We start from the raw sequence: 16,477 nt of genomic DNA on the forward strand, positions 1-16,477 counted from the left end.
CCCATGTCATAGCCTTGCCGCAATCTGGCCTCCCTTGCTGCCAACCTGTCCTTTTGCTAAAGCCACTCTTCCACCTCCCTGCTTTCAGATGCTGCATCACCAGCTCGGGAGCCGGGCCCTCAAGCTGCCAGTGCCAGTGCCTCCGAAGGCTCTGAGAAAATTACTGTCCAACAGGTCAGCAACTCTCTCCAGCAACGATCAGGATGGCCAGCCCAAATGGCTGCAGCTTTTATACTAGTGCTGTCCCCTTTAAATAGCGCCCCCCCGAGTCCAAGAAGGGCCTGGGAATGCTCCATCCAACTGTCACTAATAGCGCCAGGCGGAAAGGTTGCGGGCGCCACCGAATATCCGGTCCGGGGCGCAAAAAAGGCGTTGCACACTGAAATGACGTCATGATCTGCCTGCGCCCGTGGGCGTGCGCAAAGAGTTAGCGCCGGCGCTAAAATCATACTCAATATGGGAGGTGGCGCTATATTCACTGCGCCCGCCCGAAAATTGGGTAACGCCCCAATTCTCGGGCTCTTTAGGCGCTAATCGCTGGCGCTACCAACCGAATTTCTAGGCCTTTGTCAATTACCCTAAATCGGTGTTCTCTCATTACCAACCCTTTTACCACTGGAAACAGTTTCTCCTTACTCTATCAAAACCCTTCATGATTGTGAACACCTCTATCAAATCTTCTCTCAACCGTCTCTGCTCTATGGAAAACAACCCCAGTTTCTCTATTCTCTCCACATAACTGAAGTCTTTCATCCCTAGTAAATCTCCTCTGCACCAAACCCTCAGCATCTTTCCTAAACCACCAAAAATATTTTTTTTCCCCCATTTTTCACGTCTCTTGCCAGTGCCGATTCTTGTTGGGGTCATAGAATTATAGAAATTTGCAGCACAGAAGGAGGCCATTTGGCCCATCGTATCTGTGCCGGCCGAAAGAGCTATCCAGCCTAATCCCACTTTCCAGCTCTTGGTCCGTAGCCCTGTAGGTTACGGCACTTCAAAGGGTATAGTTCCAATGGTGCCAGAAGCCTTCTAGTGCTTCCAACAAGCCATTCTTTATGTAACAAGTGTCAAAAGGTTATTCACTTATGAGTAGTATCACAGCCGAGTCAGATCCTTTCTTCACCCAACATCCACATATCTGCATTTCACAGCAGAGGTCACTGGATAGGGAGCAGGAGCAGGAATTCTGGTTGATTTTTTCCCCTTCACAGCCCAGAGGTACTGAGGCCAACTATAGCACCCCACCTGAAATCACCTTACCTGAGCAGAGACTGAGAATGAACCCTGGGACCTTCCCAGTCTGTATCACTCAATACCACATCAGCCAGTGGATTGTGCAGCCGAACCACCGAGGGCAGGGAAGGGGGGGCTAGATGTTGTTAATGCACAGCAATCGAGCTGCTTTGTCATTTCTGTCTGTATTAATGCAGTTGGAAAGCTGTGGGGTTTCCCAAACACACGTATGCAAAACCACAGAGAAATTAAAAAGCTCCAAGACTCAACCATGTTAACAGCATACATTTACAGTAAAAGCAGAACAAATAAGGGAGAGAAAAATATTTCCATCCTGGAGTAGTAAATCTATAAACACACAATATGCAAGTATTTACATTAGAAATTTCACATTGCATTAAGGCTTTAGAAATTCAGAAATACTCCCTGAAGTTACCAGAGACACCATTCCCATCTGTCCCATAGCTTATACATTCTTATATTGATTCCATATTTGTAGAAAGTAAAGCCCCACCCCCACCCCTAGAAAATACAGAAGGAAAATTATTTAATATGTACAGTAATTGAAACTGACCCTCTGTCACACATTGTGCCACTCACCTCGTTTATTGGTCATAGCCTCAGTGTGGCATTTGCCAATGTTGTCACGAAGCATATTTACCATACTGGTGCCAATATGCTGGAGGGACTGTGTGGGGATGGGAATTCACATTTAATCCAAATTGTTAAGCACTATTTGTGTGATATTCGTAAATCATCACCTTAAAATTACCCTCATTACCATTAACAGACATTTATCGACCAGCACATCCACATTAGTGTTATACTGTTTCAAATGGTTCTCTCTAGATGCAACCCAATGTTCTGAAGGACAACATCTATCTGGCTCTTTACAGTTGTGGCCACAGTATAAAAATTTCACACACCCACCATTACTTTATTGAACTCCAAGCAAAACCAGTTCCTATTTATTGTTAAGGTGAGAGATTATCACAGGTTGAGGAGGTCAGATATGGAATGCACCCATCACTGAAACTCTGTAGCAAAAGCCTGACTCCATCTCCTCCTCCAAACTGGGTTTGCCCAGCTATGTACCTCTGGTTAAAGGCAGGAAATTTGCTACTTGCCAAGACTGTTTTTCGGCCAGGCCATGAAGAGACACGACAGTAGCCTAGAGTCAATTCTTTCCTGTTGTTCCTTCCAATGGGAAGGCACCTGGACACTGCTCTGCGCTTCCCATAGTGCCTGGGAAATCATCAAACCCGCAGGGGTGGTGAGGGTAGGAGTAATCCCACGCCTCCACAGCATCAAGTACATAACTGTTTCATTAACTATTTAGTGTCAGTTCAGTCTTTTACATCACCATGGTCATGCATCTACTGGAACGTCGAGGAACAGACAGGCTGTGAGTGGGCAAAACTTTGGCAGATGGAGTTCCATGTGAAAAAGTGTGACGTTATCCACTTTGGATCCAATCTAGACAAATTGGAATTTTTTTTTAAAAAATGGTGAGAGACTAGGAGCTCTGGAGGAGCAAATAGATTTGGGTGTCCCAGGTACGCATATCACTAAAACCTAGAGCACAGGTACAAAAATTAATCAAAAAGGCTAATGGAAGGCTCAAAGGGGTTGTAATACAAAAATGAGGAAGTGATGCTTCAGTTGTAGAGAGCCTTGGTCAGACCCCATCTGGAGTACTGTATTCAGTTTTGGGCACCAGAGCCCAGGAAAGATGCATTAGCCTGGGATGAGGTGCAATGCAGATTCACTGGAATTATACCAGGGGTTAAAGGGTTACTTTATGAGGACAGGTTGCATAAGCTTGGCTTATATTCTCCAGGGTTTAAAAGGCTAAAGAGTGATCTAATGGAGGTGTTTATGATAGAGATTCGATAAAGTAGATAGAGAAAAACTCCTCTGGTGGGAGAATCCAGAATAAGCAGCATAATCTTAAAATTAGAACTAGGCCATTTAGGAGTGAAATCAGGAAGCACTTTATACAAAGGGTAGTGGAAATCTGGAATCTTCTCCCTAAAGACTGTTGAAATTTTCAAGAGGCCAACAGATTTTTGTTAGGTAAGGATGTCAAGCGATCTGGAACACAGGCGAGTAAATGAAGTTGAGGTATAGATTGGCCATGATCTAACTGAATGGTGGAGCATGCTCAATGGGCTGAATGGCCTACTCAGTTTCCAAGTTCCTTTGTCAATAGGGTATGCTCAATTAATTTATCTTTGTGTCTGTAAACAGCTTTCAGAAAATAGAACTTCCCCCTCCTTCCATAGGACTGAAATTCAAACACAGGTCCAAGACAGCAGCCAACCACCAGAGAGAGGAGACTTTGGCCCAAGTGAAAAAACTAGCGACATCTCCACTCAAATCTGCTGTACAACCTGCATTAAAAGAACACTTAGTCTGCTTCAGGATCAAAGAGTGATTAACCAGAACAAATACTGAATCCGTTTAAACATTACACCCCAACCAATTACATCTTAGTGCTAAGGCTGGATCTTTGCATAACAAATTTAGAGATGGTGGTGGGTGTTGCTGGTGGACAGGAGCAGTATAATAGTAAGAAGCTGCCCTCTTAGAACCATAGAAAAATCACAGCACAGGCCATTCGGCCCGTCGTGTCCGTGCTGGCTCTTTGGAAGAGCAGTCGTGTTTAGTCCCACATCCCCACTTTTTGGCCGTAACCCTGTAAGTTCTTTATCCTCAAGTACCTGTCCAACTCCCTTTTAAAATTATTTATGGAATCAGCTTCCACCACCTTTTCAGATAAAGTGTTCCAGATCCCGACAACTCTCAGTGAAATAAATTCTCATCTCACTTCTAGATCTTTTGCCAATGATTTCAAATCCATGACCTCTAGTCATTGACCCACGCACTAGAGGGAATAGTTTTACTCAATCAAACCTCTGATCATCTTGAAAACCTCTATTAGGTTATCTCTTACTTAACCTTCTCTGTTCCAAGGAGAACAGTCCTAACTTTTCCAATCTCTCCTCATAACTGAAGTCCCTCATCCCTGGTAACATCCTGGTAAACTTCCTCTGTACCCATTTTAAGGCCTTTACATCTTTCCTGAAGTGTGGTGCCCAGAATTGTCCACAATACTCCAGCTGAGGCCTAACCAGTGGTTTATAAAGTTATAACACGATCGCTCTGCTTTTATATTCTATTCTATTTTTCTATTTATAAACCCACGTAACACGCATGCTATTTTACCCACCTTCAACTTGCCCCGCCACCTTTAAGGATTTGTGTATATGGACACCAAGGTCTCCCTGCTCATCTACACTTTTCAAAATTGTGCCATTTATAGTACACTGTCTTTCCATATTCATCCTGGAGGCACTCTATTCCTGGTGACTACATGTATGGGCCACACCCTTCTATAGAGTGGCTGCAATAAAGCCAAATATTTCATAAGCTTTGTTTTTGGTACACACAGCTTCCCCATTCAAAATCACTCTGGCACCACTCAGTAACTAGAAGCTGCTTCCTGGTGCTTACAGTGCACGGAAGCAACTGGCAAAGTGAGCAAATGTGTACACACGAAGATGTAGTGTTCGTTTTGGAATAAAGGTGCCTATACACTGGGTCATAAAGCAATGTGATAAAGAGGCATGTAAGTTTTATGCAGGAAGTGAAACATTTTCCATTTCAAGTGTTAGCATCGCCTAGGTCAGGTTTACTCTTCAACAATGCAGTTCAGAAGAGTATCAGTGTTTTTTCCATTCCTGGAGCCTCTGAGAAAGAGGCTGCCAACTTCAAATACTGATCAGTTTTGTGATTTAGACCATTGGCCATGAGGAACTGAATTGGGTCTCCCCAAACTCATTTCATATTGGACTCTCACAGCAACCAGATATAGAAGGCTTTCAGAGCATCAGTCTGAGATGGATTTGAACCTAGGAAAGGATAATGTATTACCCAATCCTCCCCCATGACTCCAAAACCAATCAGAAGTGTTCATTGTGAAGTGCTGGAAAAATTAATGGTATTACAAACTTCCCAACCAAATGGCACTATTGTGCCAGTAGAGCCTAGGTGGCTCTCGCAATACAATACTGGGTGTCTCAAGTTCTCATTTGAGGGAGGGGCAATTGGTTGTCACAAGTTTGAATCACACCCTTGACTGACATACTAATCTTACCTAATCTCATTGAGCAAGACCCTTTATAAATCTTTGAAAAAGAGAATAGGACAGTCAGACTGTTAAATTGTTAGAAATGGTGCTGTCTAATCACCATCCATGAGGCAAGGATGTTCAATTTTCAGATTTCCGTTCATGCACCTCCATTCCAATTATCAGTACCTAAGCTGGTTGTGTATCCAGGGTAAGTTCAGCCTCAACACTATTTCAATCCTGTCCCTCACAGAACAGTAGCGCCACCAAACAAAGCAGCTCACTCCCAATTTATCCATCTCTGGAAGGCACCAAAACTTCATGGGATATAATTCTATGGGCAATAGGAATCCTGCAATACATTGTCCAAATTGCCATTCAAGTGTGTGCTTAGGCAGGCTAATCAACCAGTCAAGCCCAATCCTATCCTCACCCGACATTCGCACAGCACTGTGGGTCACAGAGGTCATTGGCTGGTGATCAGAATCAGAGATCCTGGCTGATTTTCCCCCTACCTAGTCCATCTCAGTAAGGCCAATAGTAACATCTGCTGCTGTCCCAGCGGAGGTCAGCTAACTCAGCACAGACCATGATGGGAACTAGGATCTTACTGATCTGTAAGATTTGGTGCTACATTGAGCAGTGGATTTCCAAATAAACTTAGGAAAAATCCACTCTAATCTTCCTAAATACACCCCTTAAATTGACAAATTCAAATGTTTTGGTACCAAATACAGTCAGATTTCAATCCGTTAAATCCCTTCACAACTGAAAAAAATAATCTAATGCAGGAAGCAAAAGAAATGAAAGAATTTCGCTCCCAGTGCCTGTCTCTGTTACAAATGCAAATCCACAGCTTCAATTAATATTGTTCCCCAAAGTCTGCAAGAACTCAATTATAAACCTCTTTTACAGGTTGTAAGAATCACTGTACATTCAATATACAAACTAAATATCAATGTTTCTTGATCTGTTCCTTTGCTGCATAATGGGATGCCTCTTCAAGCAAACAGTCTCCAAAAACCACACAAGAATGATTTTGAATCACTCATGTTTTATCGTCCACGCTTTCAGACTAAATGCCCCTCTCATGCAGATGCATTGGAGATGATCATCCAACTGATCACAAAGTAGAAGAGGAATATCGGGTAAACAGCAAGGGCCTTGCGATTAGGTGGCTGGCTGTCAGCCAGAAATGCTGTTGAGGCTAGGAGAGAAAAAGGAAAAAAAAAATTGACATGTTAAGGAAATGAAAGATTTTCTCCAATTCTTCTTTTGTCGGTCATTGACCCACAACCCCCACCATGAGACGTCCTAGCTGAGAAAGATAGGCATCTGCTCCCAGGCCTCTGCCAGTGCAGCTCTGAAGCTGGCCACTAGTAGGTGCCTCTGGCTGTCTCTGTCCAGGCAGTGAAGTACCTAGCTTCTGCATTTTCTACATTAGAACAGTGACTACACTTCAAAAAGTACTCCATTGGTTGTAAAGCTCTTTGGGACGTCCGGTGGTTGTGAAAGGCGCTATATAAATGCAAGTCTTTTCTTTTTTTCTTTCTGGTTTTTCAGCCAACATTTCTGTATAACCTAGGTAATGTTTTTCTTCCTTTAATCCATTTTTGGATTTTCATTCCCTTATTTCACCTTTTTCCTCTCATTTTCTCCCCTTACTGTTCTCCAATGGGTGGTGGAACTCCTGCTGGGAGAGAGCACCACAAGCACAGCAACCCTCCAATACCATACCAAGTTGACACTCTTCACATGTAAGCCTATACATTGAGTGTGAGCAGGCTACTGGACTGTGAATAACATCACAGTAGAGCCTGATCCAGTCGTCACCCTATGTGTGCACACAAACTTTCCAGCAAAGTCGCTGGATAGTGATCAGGAGTAGCATCCCTGGCTAACTATACCCTCGAAATCAAAGTCACTGAGGCCAATTGTGGTAACTCTATAACCACCCCAGCTGACTTAGGACAGAATGGAGATTGATTCTGGGATTTTCCTGGTCTTCGGGCTCAGTAGCACATAGGGCAGTGTCATCACCCACTGAGGAAATCTTAATTTGTTTTTAAATAAAAAAAACTTTTCTTTTTCATCAAGATACTCCTCAGATTCAGCAATAACCGCTATGGTGCCTAAATGATCGAGATATTTCAAGTGATATAGGAGGCAAGCAGATCTCTATGGGGCCAACGTGGCTCCAAGATGGCACATCTGGCAATGGAAGCTCGGAATCTAGAAACCTAGTCAAGCCTCCGTGGTAGACTGATATCAACCGGGCAGGTCCACAGAACCCGATGCTTTGGCTATAATCAGATAAGTAAAAGAGGAATGAAGTGAAGGTAGTCCCATCAAGCTGGACAATAGAGGAAAAGTGTTTAAAGGAAGATGGTGTGATGGAGTGTGTCAAAGGCTGCAGGGAGGTCGAGGGTGGATAATGCACCATAATCACATTTTGATGGCGCTGTGCCGGTTTTTTCTTATAATACTCCTGTGAAGCGACTTGGGACATTTTACTACATTAAAAGGTGCTATATAAGTACAAGTTGTTGTTGTTCTTTGATTGGGGCTGTTTTTGTACTGGTAAGCTGTATAGCTTCAGCTGGTTAAAGTACAGAACTACCCCTGCGCACACTTGGGTCTTCCCGAGGCTTGGCTCTCCAAACCTGTACCCAAGCTCTTTTGACATGGGTAAGCAGGATGTATCCCTACTGGGGAATGTGGGGGTGGCGGGGAAGAGTGCACACAGGACAAACTGAAACCCAACAAGTGAATATAATTTCACAGCAACTTGAATTGGAAACTCAAACATGGCAATGGGTTTCCAAGCATGCAGACACAGGGCAAACCAAAAAAGTAATATTGCAGTACTGTCTTCAGCCATACGGTGGCACTAAACACAATATATCCTGCACAGCGCCATCAAATGTATAAAATCAGGTACTACAAGAACATTAGGTACAGCAAAATAAAACTGATCAAAGCAAATCACGTACTAGAGCAATTCAGTGAAATGGGGTACAAGACAAAGCAGGATTGTGTGAGATTTATGAACTTTAATATTAACATACGCTCTATGGAGATGACATCAAGTAATGGCTGTATTTCTTTTAATAGAAATGTTTCCTTTTCTTTCTCTCCTTACTGTTGGTCAACCCCAGATTACACAGCTCAAGCATCAGAAGGAGCAGGGTTCCTAGCTTGTTGCCAGGATACCGTTAACATTCCACCAGGCTGCCAGAAAGCACAGGATTCTGGGAAGCCCAGCTAATTATCCTTCATGTTGGGGGGAGGGGGGTGTTGCAATGTCATTTTAGAACCAGAAATAACTAACTTTAGCTTATCCTGTAAAATTGGTCTTGAGTTTCAGTCTTACTTTATTTATTGTCTTTAGAAGAAACACTTACAGTTTTAGTATAATGTTTTGCTTCCCAAATTACACTTAGTCCAAATAATGTCAAAACTATAGTGTTTGCTTTCCATATTTTTAATCTAATCTTTTCCGAAATGTTTTGACAATTTGTCTAGAGAATTTCCTAATTGTTGTTTCCCTTCTCACACCACTCACTAAACTGGGGCTTGAATGGCACGAAGACTTTATTCAGTTTTAATTTCCAGTATCTGTTCCAAAAGTTGTGGACTACGAATCAGTGTTTAAGTCCTAAGCTTAATGGTAAGAAAATTGGTTCCAATACAATAGTTTTAGTCAAGAACTGTTTTCTTCCTCGTTTGACTCACCACCTCTCTTCCACGGCAACACAACACAGCTAGGAACCCTGGAAAAGCAGGGTTAGAGGGGTAAAGAGAGGGAAATCAAATCTGATCCCTTTACCCTGTGATGCAGTGTGTTAGACTTCCAACATTGCACTACCCGTAAAGGCGTAGCTCTAGTAGTGCCGAGTGTGCCTGTTAATTTACTGCACATTTTTAATCACTGCCCAGTTACTTAAAGAAAGCGTTCAATTACTTACCGAATGTTGACCAGCCAAACGCAGCCAGCACGATAATAAAACGAATTATAACCACTGCCATCGGGATGTCTGACGTGCTAGAGTGTGGAGCCAATCGGATGAGCGAGCAGATTATCACAGCTACAGTGAGTGGCAATATGCAATAACCCAGCACACACAGGCTTTGAAAGAAGGAGCTGGGAAATAAAGAGAAATAAATAAAGTCATCAGTACAGTACTCTCAATCTTTTCTGTGCCTTCTTTGCATTTTTGCTCTATCTATTCCCTCTCTGCACCATCAGCCACTGCCTGGCACCATCCTTAAGCCAGAGGAGTAGACTTTATCACTGTCACTGTTACTCAGTCTTTCATCCTGCCAGTCAAGGCTATAACATGAATCCAAAAATTATCTCATCAGGATCGTGAGGTTCCCCCAGTGACTCAGCTGGTAAATTCGTTAACCAGTGTGGAGTTGAGCTGTACAGACCAGAAAAGGTCCCAGATTTTATTCCCCACTCTGTGCCAAGTTAACTGGTATCAGCCAGGGTAGCATGAATGATGCTACAATCGGCATCAGCATACCCGAGTTAGGATGGGGAAGAGGGGGGAAAAAACAGCTGGGGTTCCTGCTCCTGATTACTATCCAACAACTTACATTTATATATGTAGAAAATACCAAGACACTTTACTGGAGACGGGTGTGCAAGAATTTTTTTTTCAAATCACTAAGGGATAATGTCTTGGTGGAAGAGTTTAGTGGAGTGATTGACAGCTTGTTCAAAAAGATGCTTTTTGCCAGGATTTTAAAAGGTGAAGAGAGAAGTAGAGGGACAGAAGAGTTTAGGGAGGAAGATCCATAGTGTAGAGCAGAGGTAGCTGAAGGCTCTGCCCCCAGTGGTGGGCAATGGGAGAGCAGGATGTACAGAAGGTGCATGATGTAGTACCTGCTTTCAGCCACATTGTGGCACTGTACACAATGTATCCCACTGGTTCCAAGAACATCAATATAAACGATAATAATTACAGTGGCACAAATCAAGTACAGTAAAAAGAACTTGCATCGAGATGGATTACTTTTAAAGTGCAGTCACTCGTTATGTACGCAAATACAGCAGCCAATTTACACACAGCAAAGTCCCACAAATAGTAAACAGATGAAATGACCAGATAATCTGTTTTCAGTCATACTTGTTGATGGAGGAATGTTGCACAGGACACAGAAAAGTCCTGCTTCATCTTATAGTACCACTGATCTTTTAGGTCCATCTAAACAGACAGACAGAACCTTAGTTTAATGTCTTATCTAAAAGACAGCACCTCTGACAATGCAGCACTCCCTCAGTATTGCACTTGAGTAGCCTAGATTAGCTCAGATCTACAGTGGGGTACAAACCCAGAACCTGCTGACTCAGAGGCGAGATTGTGACCACAGAGCCAAACTAACCCTGACACTAGATACCAGAGTAATTCCATAAAATGATGTACAAGACAAAGCAGGACTGTGCGTACATGCTTCATTATTAACACAAGCTTTAGGAGATGACACCAAGTGACAGCTGTATTTCTTTTAAGAGACCATGATCCCTCTTTTCTGCTCCACTAGCACCCAGCCCCTCAGATTACCCAGATCAAGCATCAGAGGGAGAAGAGTTCCAAGCTTGCTGCCAGGATACTTCCAATCCTGTGTTCAGCTGGCTGCCAAAGGTGCGGAAACACAGTCTGGCCACTCTGACAAGTTAGCTGATCTCAACCAGGGTAGCATTAATGGCACTGGCATTGGCATCTCTGGGTTAGAGACAGGGAGGGGAAAAAAAACATGCATTTACATTGTGCCTTTAACACAGAAAGCAACCCGAGGTGCTTTAAGGGGCAAGGGTGGGAAGAAAAATAGGCGGAGAGATGTAGAAAAGCAGAGAGGTTGAAGGATGACATTTCAGACAGTGGAGCTGAGGCACCTGAAGACTGCCACCAATGGTAAGACAGGGGGGGGGGGGGTACCAGAATCAGGGGACCAAGGTTGTGGCTGGAAAACAAGGGTTGAGGAGGCTGCAGAAATAAAAGTGTGTGTGAGGCTGTGGAGGGATTTGAAGACAAGGACTAGGTTTAAAATTCAGCATGTTGGAGAACATAAAGCGAATGCAGGTGAGCTAGTCAAGATATGGCTTTTGGATAAGTTGCAGAGGATGAAGGATGAGAGATCAGCAAGGAGGACATTGGAGGAATAGAATCTAGATGTGACAAACTGTGGATAAAGATTTCAGTGGTGACGGGGCTGTAGTTGGTGGGAAGACAGAAGTAGAAATCTTTTCTTCAGGGTCCAGACCCGTCTCAATTAATTTGTTTTCCAGTTTGTAACTGGTCTCCTGGGCCATATATCAACTGCAGCCGAGAGAGCAGGTAGGCAAACTCCTTCAAAGCCTGCACCAATGCAGTGGTGAACTGTATTACCCAGATGCTCCAGAGCAGCCACTTTCAATTTGTACTCTCTCTCTGGGCAAGCACATGCCTCTGCTGGGCACAACCCACAGCAACAGAACTGCAAGAGAACTCAGTGGTGTTGCCGTGAGAAAAGATAATAGGCTTAATCCCACACCATTGCTTGTTGGTACTCCAACCCATTGCAAAACCATGCCAGGCAACCTATGACTTGTTAAAACAGCAAGGCATCAGAACAGAAGTCATTAAAACAGCAGATTTTAAGGGTTTGCTGTCTATAGCAAGAAATTTGTCCAAATAGCTATTATTGCTTAATATTTTCCCCATTCCAGCATAAAAAGAGATGTAACTGATCATGTAGAATGCTGCTGCGAGCACAGGTGTCTCAGTATAGGTAAACATAGAGCCTGGTGTGGTACTGTGCCGCACAGAGCAGGAAAATCAAAGATTCAATCCCTGATCTGCACTGAATTAGCTGAAGTTAATAGTAGGGATGGTACTGTTGCACCCTCGGTGCCCTTAGGCTAGATAAGGGAAAACAAGCATCAGCCACAGTCTCCACTCCCTAGGCTCACACAGAATAACTACTTGGGTGAAGTACTGGAGAGCTGCTGGTGCCTGTGGAACTGTACCCTAGCAAGATTCAGCACCTTCAGGACAGGATGAGAGAAACCTGGGAAGAAAACTCACATCGTTCCACCAAGCAGTTTGGAGTTCAGTGTAATGATGACTGCGCCAAACCACACGATGACAAACACCTCAGCAAACTGTGGGCCTCCTTCGTGCTTACCGTCAACAGGGCGCCCCTGTAACATCCTGTGAGAAAGAGAACAGGTCTCAATACATCCTTCAAGTTGCATCTATAGCAACAACAGATTTTTAACAAACCATGGACGTATCTAAAAGCTAATGATGCAGGAGGCCATCATGAGCAGCCTGCTGCCTCAAAGGCTCAGCTGCTTTGTAAGTAAGCAACTCACCGCTAATGACCAGCAAGGTCTGATATTTGAGCTGAGTTAGCTCAGCAGCCTTGGACTCTGAAGGGAGGGGGGGGGGGGGGGGGGGGGAGAGGAATCATCTCCTGGAAAGGAGTACATGGGCTGGAGAGTTATACACCATGTGAGGCAGAAACAGTGGGAGCAAACGAGACACACAGAGCAAGACACAAACACACAGAGCGAGCGTGCAAGATACAAAGCAAGCTAGAAAGACAACAAGAGCGCAGAGGCACAGACTCTCCCCGAGAAAGAGAGCGAGCACACGGGGGCACCGACTCTCCAAGAAAGCGAGAGCAAGTGAACGTGCTGGGGCGCAGACTCTTCCCAGGAGAGACAAAGAGAGCACGAGCGGGGGGGCGCAGAGAGAGAGAGGGGGCGCGCAGAGAGACAGAGACGGAGAGGGAGAGGGAGAGTCCTTTGTTAGCAGCTACTAAATGGAGAGCTCAAGGAGGAACATTTTGAAAATGTATTGCTTTTGAGCTCCCTCCCTGTGGTTTAGGGAGCAAATGCACCATGTGGTGCGACACTGAGCATTGAAGACCTGCTCATCAACTCCACCCTCAATCTGTATCAAGTTAATTGATCTCAGCCAGCAGCTATAGGGAAAGTACTATTAGCCACAGTTCCAATGACTTGGGAAGTTAGAACTATCAGGTAGAATTCGGCTCCTGATATCAAGAGTGTTCTAGCTGGAAAGTGCATGTGAGAAAATTGTAATTATAGGATTGGTCTGGGCTGTGATGCACACACAGTAAAATAGCCTCCCAACAGTCAATGTCGAGGCTCACACCTGAGGGATGGCCACCTGAGTGAGGTACCAGTGGCCCAACGGCTCCCCTGAAACTGTACTCCTTCAAAAGAGAACAGAAAATTGGGTGGCGCAGGGGAGTTTTAAAAATAAACCGTACTCACATATCACGGGTGTATATTTATCATTCTTAGTACTTACCCAACACTAATACTGTTTTTATTTAAATTTAAAATCATCTCTGCTGAAAGCCTTACATGTCCACAGATGAATTAGAAGAAAAAATTCTAGCCACTTAGTAGCAGATTAAAAGAAATCATCAGAAGAGTAGACCAGAGTATTACTTACATTGCTAATAAAACACAGAGTACTAGAGGGCCCCATAGATCCCCTGTAATGAACAAACAGAAGGATTATTCACATAATCATGTACAGGAAACTTTGGTTTATCCGGAGGTTGTATGTCTGGAAACCTCGATCTAACGGCAGAAATCAGCAGCCGTTTTGGTTAGGTTTTTTTTCTTCTCCTAGCATTTTTTTTTTTTTTTATAAAGTCAAGCTCTGGAAAGCGTCTCTGTAGCTTAGCAACAGCTTCAGAGACGCTTCCAAGGTACGGGCCGAGTGTTTACAAGCTGTTGCTAAGCAACAGTGTTTGTTGTCAGATACGAAGATGAAAACCTCCGTATCCTTCAACATTAGCGCTGGTCTATCCGAAGTTTTGATAGATCGGCAGCAGCTCGGTCCCGTCGGTGCCGGATATCGCGAAGTTTCCTGTACAAAACTGGACATAGAATTTCTGTACAGTCAAAAATCAACCTGATAAACCTGCAGAAATCAGCTCTCCGACAGCTCAGGTAGTAAAGACATCACCCGTTTTGGTACTGGGCTGTACAAGCTGGTAAAGTTCCAGGCTCCATCCCCAGACTCTGCTGAGTTAACTCAACAGAGAGGGGTTGAGACCCCAGCCTCCACCTCAATACTTCTGAACCAAACTTGATCATATCTACATGCACTACACTTCTGATCCTAAACATCTCCAATTCCAAAATAGGTTTCTTCTTGCCGAACCTGACTGATTGGCTTGGAGCTGCACACAGTAGCCCGTTGGTTATGGCACTGGAGGTGCATACAAGGAATGCTGTCCATCTGCTGTCAGACCACAATCCCAAAAACACCTGCACTCTCCTGTTACCCATCTCCCACCAACTAGCTCACTCAATGTAGTCAGCTAGTGAGACCAGATAGAATCAAATGGTACAACCAGCCTTCCAAATATTAATGAAGTTTTTACACACCTTTGCACATATCACCATCATAGCAATGTACACCACTTTCAATCATAGAATTACATAAAATGTACAGCACAGAAACAAGCCATTCCCGGTCCATGCCTGTGTTTATGCTCTACACAAGCCTCCTCCCACCTCTTCATCTAACCCCATCAGCCTAGCCCTATATTCCTTTCTCCCTCGTGTTTATCTAACTTCCCCTTAAATGCAATCTCTTCAAACACTGCTCTCAAATTCATACAGTTCGAGTTTTGGCCTGGGTGACTATTGCATCCAGGCCTCTACAAATGCTGCTTTGGAGACAGCCACTAAAATGTGCAAGAACAGTCTGCACTGACTCACTTTCCCTACTTCCCTCAAACTCACTCCTCTCTGCCCACCCCAGCACCCCCAATAGAAAATCATCAGGTTGTCACAAAGAACTCTTCTCTGCCAAGATATCACAATTGGGTACAAACTCAGAGATACTGCAGAGATGAATGTGTTTTATCTCCATCAGCAAAAAGCTGTACCACACAGCCATCTTCAGAAGACATTTCTCAGCTATTTTAACCCCTCCCCTCCTGAAAGCATTAATTCTACTGGCACTGGCCACCTTCCAGTACCTTGCCCAATCTTGTCCTTAACTGAAATCCATACAGGCATTTTCCAGCATGGGTCACTGAAAAGCAATGAGGGAGAAAAACCCTATTGATTCCATCCCCACTTCCCCTCCACCCCAAGCCCAAGGTCACCAAGTCCAACTGCAATCTCCTACCACTACCTTGGCTGAGGTCATCTAACTCAGCTCAGACGAGCAATCAAACCGCATCTGTGTGACTGAACATTACATTTACCCAGAGCCACTGGAAGAGGTCCCCTCCCTGTAAGGTATTTGCTATCCCACCATGTTCCTGAGCTTATGTTCTATGTTTGTTTCTATGTTGAATTGTACTCACAGTCTCTAAGGAGGGTGCTGCTCTTTCTAGGGTACATAACATGAACAAACTTCTTCCCAACAGCCTTCAGATCTCGCATCTGATAAACACAAGGCAAATGAAGAAAAGAATACTTAGTTATCAAGGAACCACACGAATACATTTAGATCAGGCATAGTTAGCATTGGGAAAGAAATGCTTCAAATATAAAGGGGTTAAAAAAACACCAAATCTAGAAGTTTCAAACCCAAATATGAAATGTTAGAATTGCACAGCATGAAAGAGAAAGATGGGCAGAAATCTGGCTTTGAAATGCTGAGTGACCTGCAGTGCACTTCCAGTATTGTATGCTATAATCGTGAAGAGTCAGACTTATAATGAAACTGTTTAATGCTTTTGTACAAGAGATTTTCTTAAAGACTTGCATTTATATACAGGTTAGTGCTTTTCACAACCTCAGGATGCCCCAAAACACTTACAGCCAATGAAGTAATTAGTCACTGTTATAATGTAGTAAGACAGAGTGCCAAATTAACAGTCTAATTTACATCAGTAAGATCTTAGAAACTGCAGCTCCCACACCCCCAGATGGTTCCTTTTTAAGAAAGGCAGGTAGCAACCACCAAGCAATTGCTCCCAATCCGATTTTCTCTCCCACTCTCCTGAAGGTGCCGATTGACCCCCTTACCAGAGTATGCTTCTATACTTTACCTCACTCAAACGGCGAGTTTAAGCGACAGCGGCGAGCCCAGGCCCGAGAGCGCAGCGACAGCGGCG

At 44.0% G+C, this 16,477-nt stretch overlaps 1 protein-coding gene across 2 annotated transcripts in view; it reads right to left on the minus strand.

The window, feature by feature from the left end:
- Positions 1 to 1,503: 1,503 nt before the first annotated feature.
- Positions 1,504 to 16,477, minus strand: part of yipf6 (Yip1 domain family, member 6) — a 38,368-nt gene continuing 23,394 nt past the window's right edge. For both annotated transcript variants that reach the window (XM_085998452.1, XM_085998461.1), the window contains exons 3-7: positions 15,722 to 15,800; positions 13,843 to 13,885; positions 12,439 to 12,564; positions 9,334 to 9,509; positions 1,504 to 6,572 (exon numbers count right to left, since the gene is read on the minus strand). In XM_085998452.1, the coding sequence (XP_085854578.1) occupies positions 6,454 to 6,572; positions 9,334 to 9,509; positions 12,439 to 12,564; positions 13,843 to 13,885; positions 15,722 to 15,800 (543 nt within the window). In that variant the 3' untranslated portion in view covers positions 1,504 to 6,453. The remainder of the gene's footprint in view (positions 6,573 to 9,333; positions 9,510 to 12,438; positions 12,565 to 13,842; positions 13,886 to 15,721; positions 15,801 to 16,477) is intronic.

Source organism: Somniosus microcephalus, chromosome 1, assembly GCF_052327205.1.
Source record: "Somniosus microcephalus isolate GS21.2 chromosome 1, FLI_Smic_1.0, whole genome shotgun sequence".
Classification (NCBI taxonomy): Eukaryota; Metazoa; Chordata; class Chondrichthyes; order Squaliformes; family Somniosidae; genus Somniosus; species Somniosus microcephalus.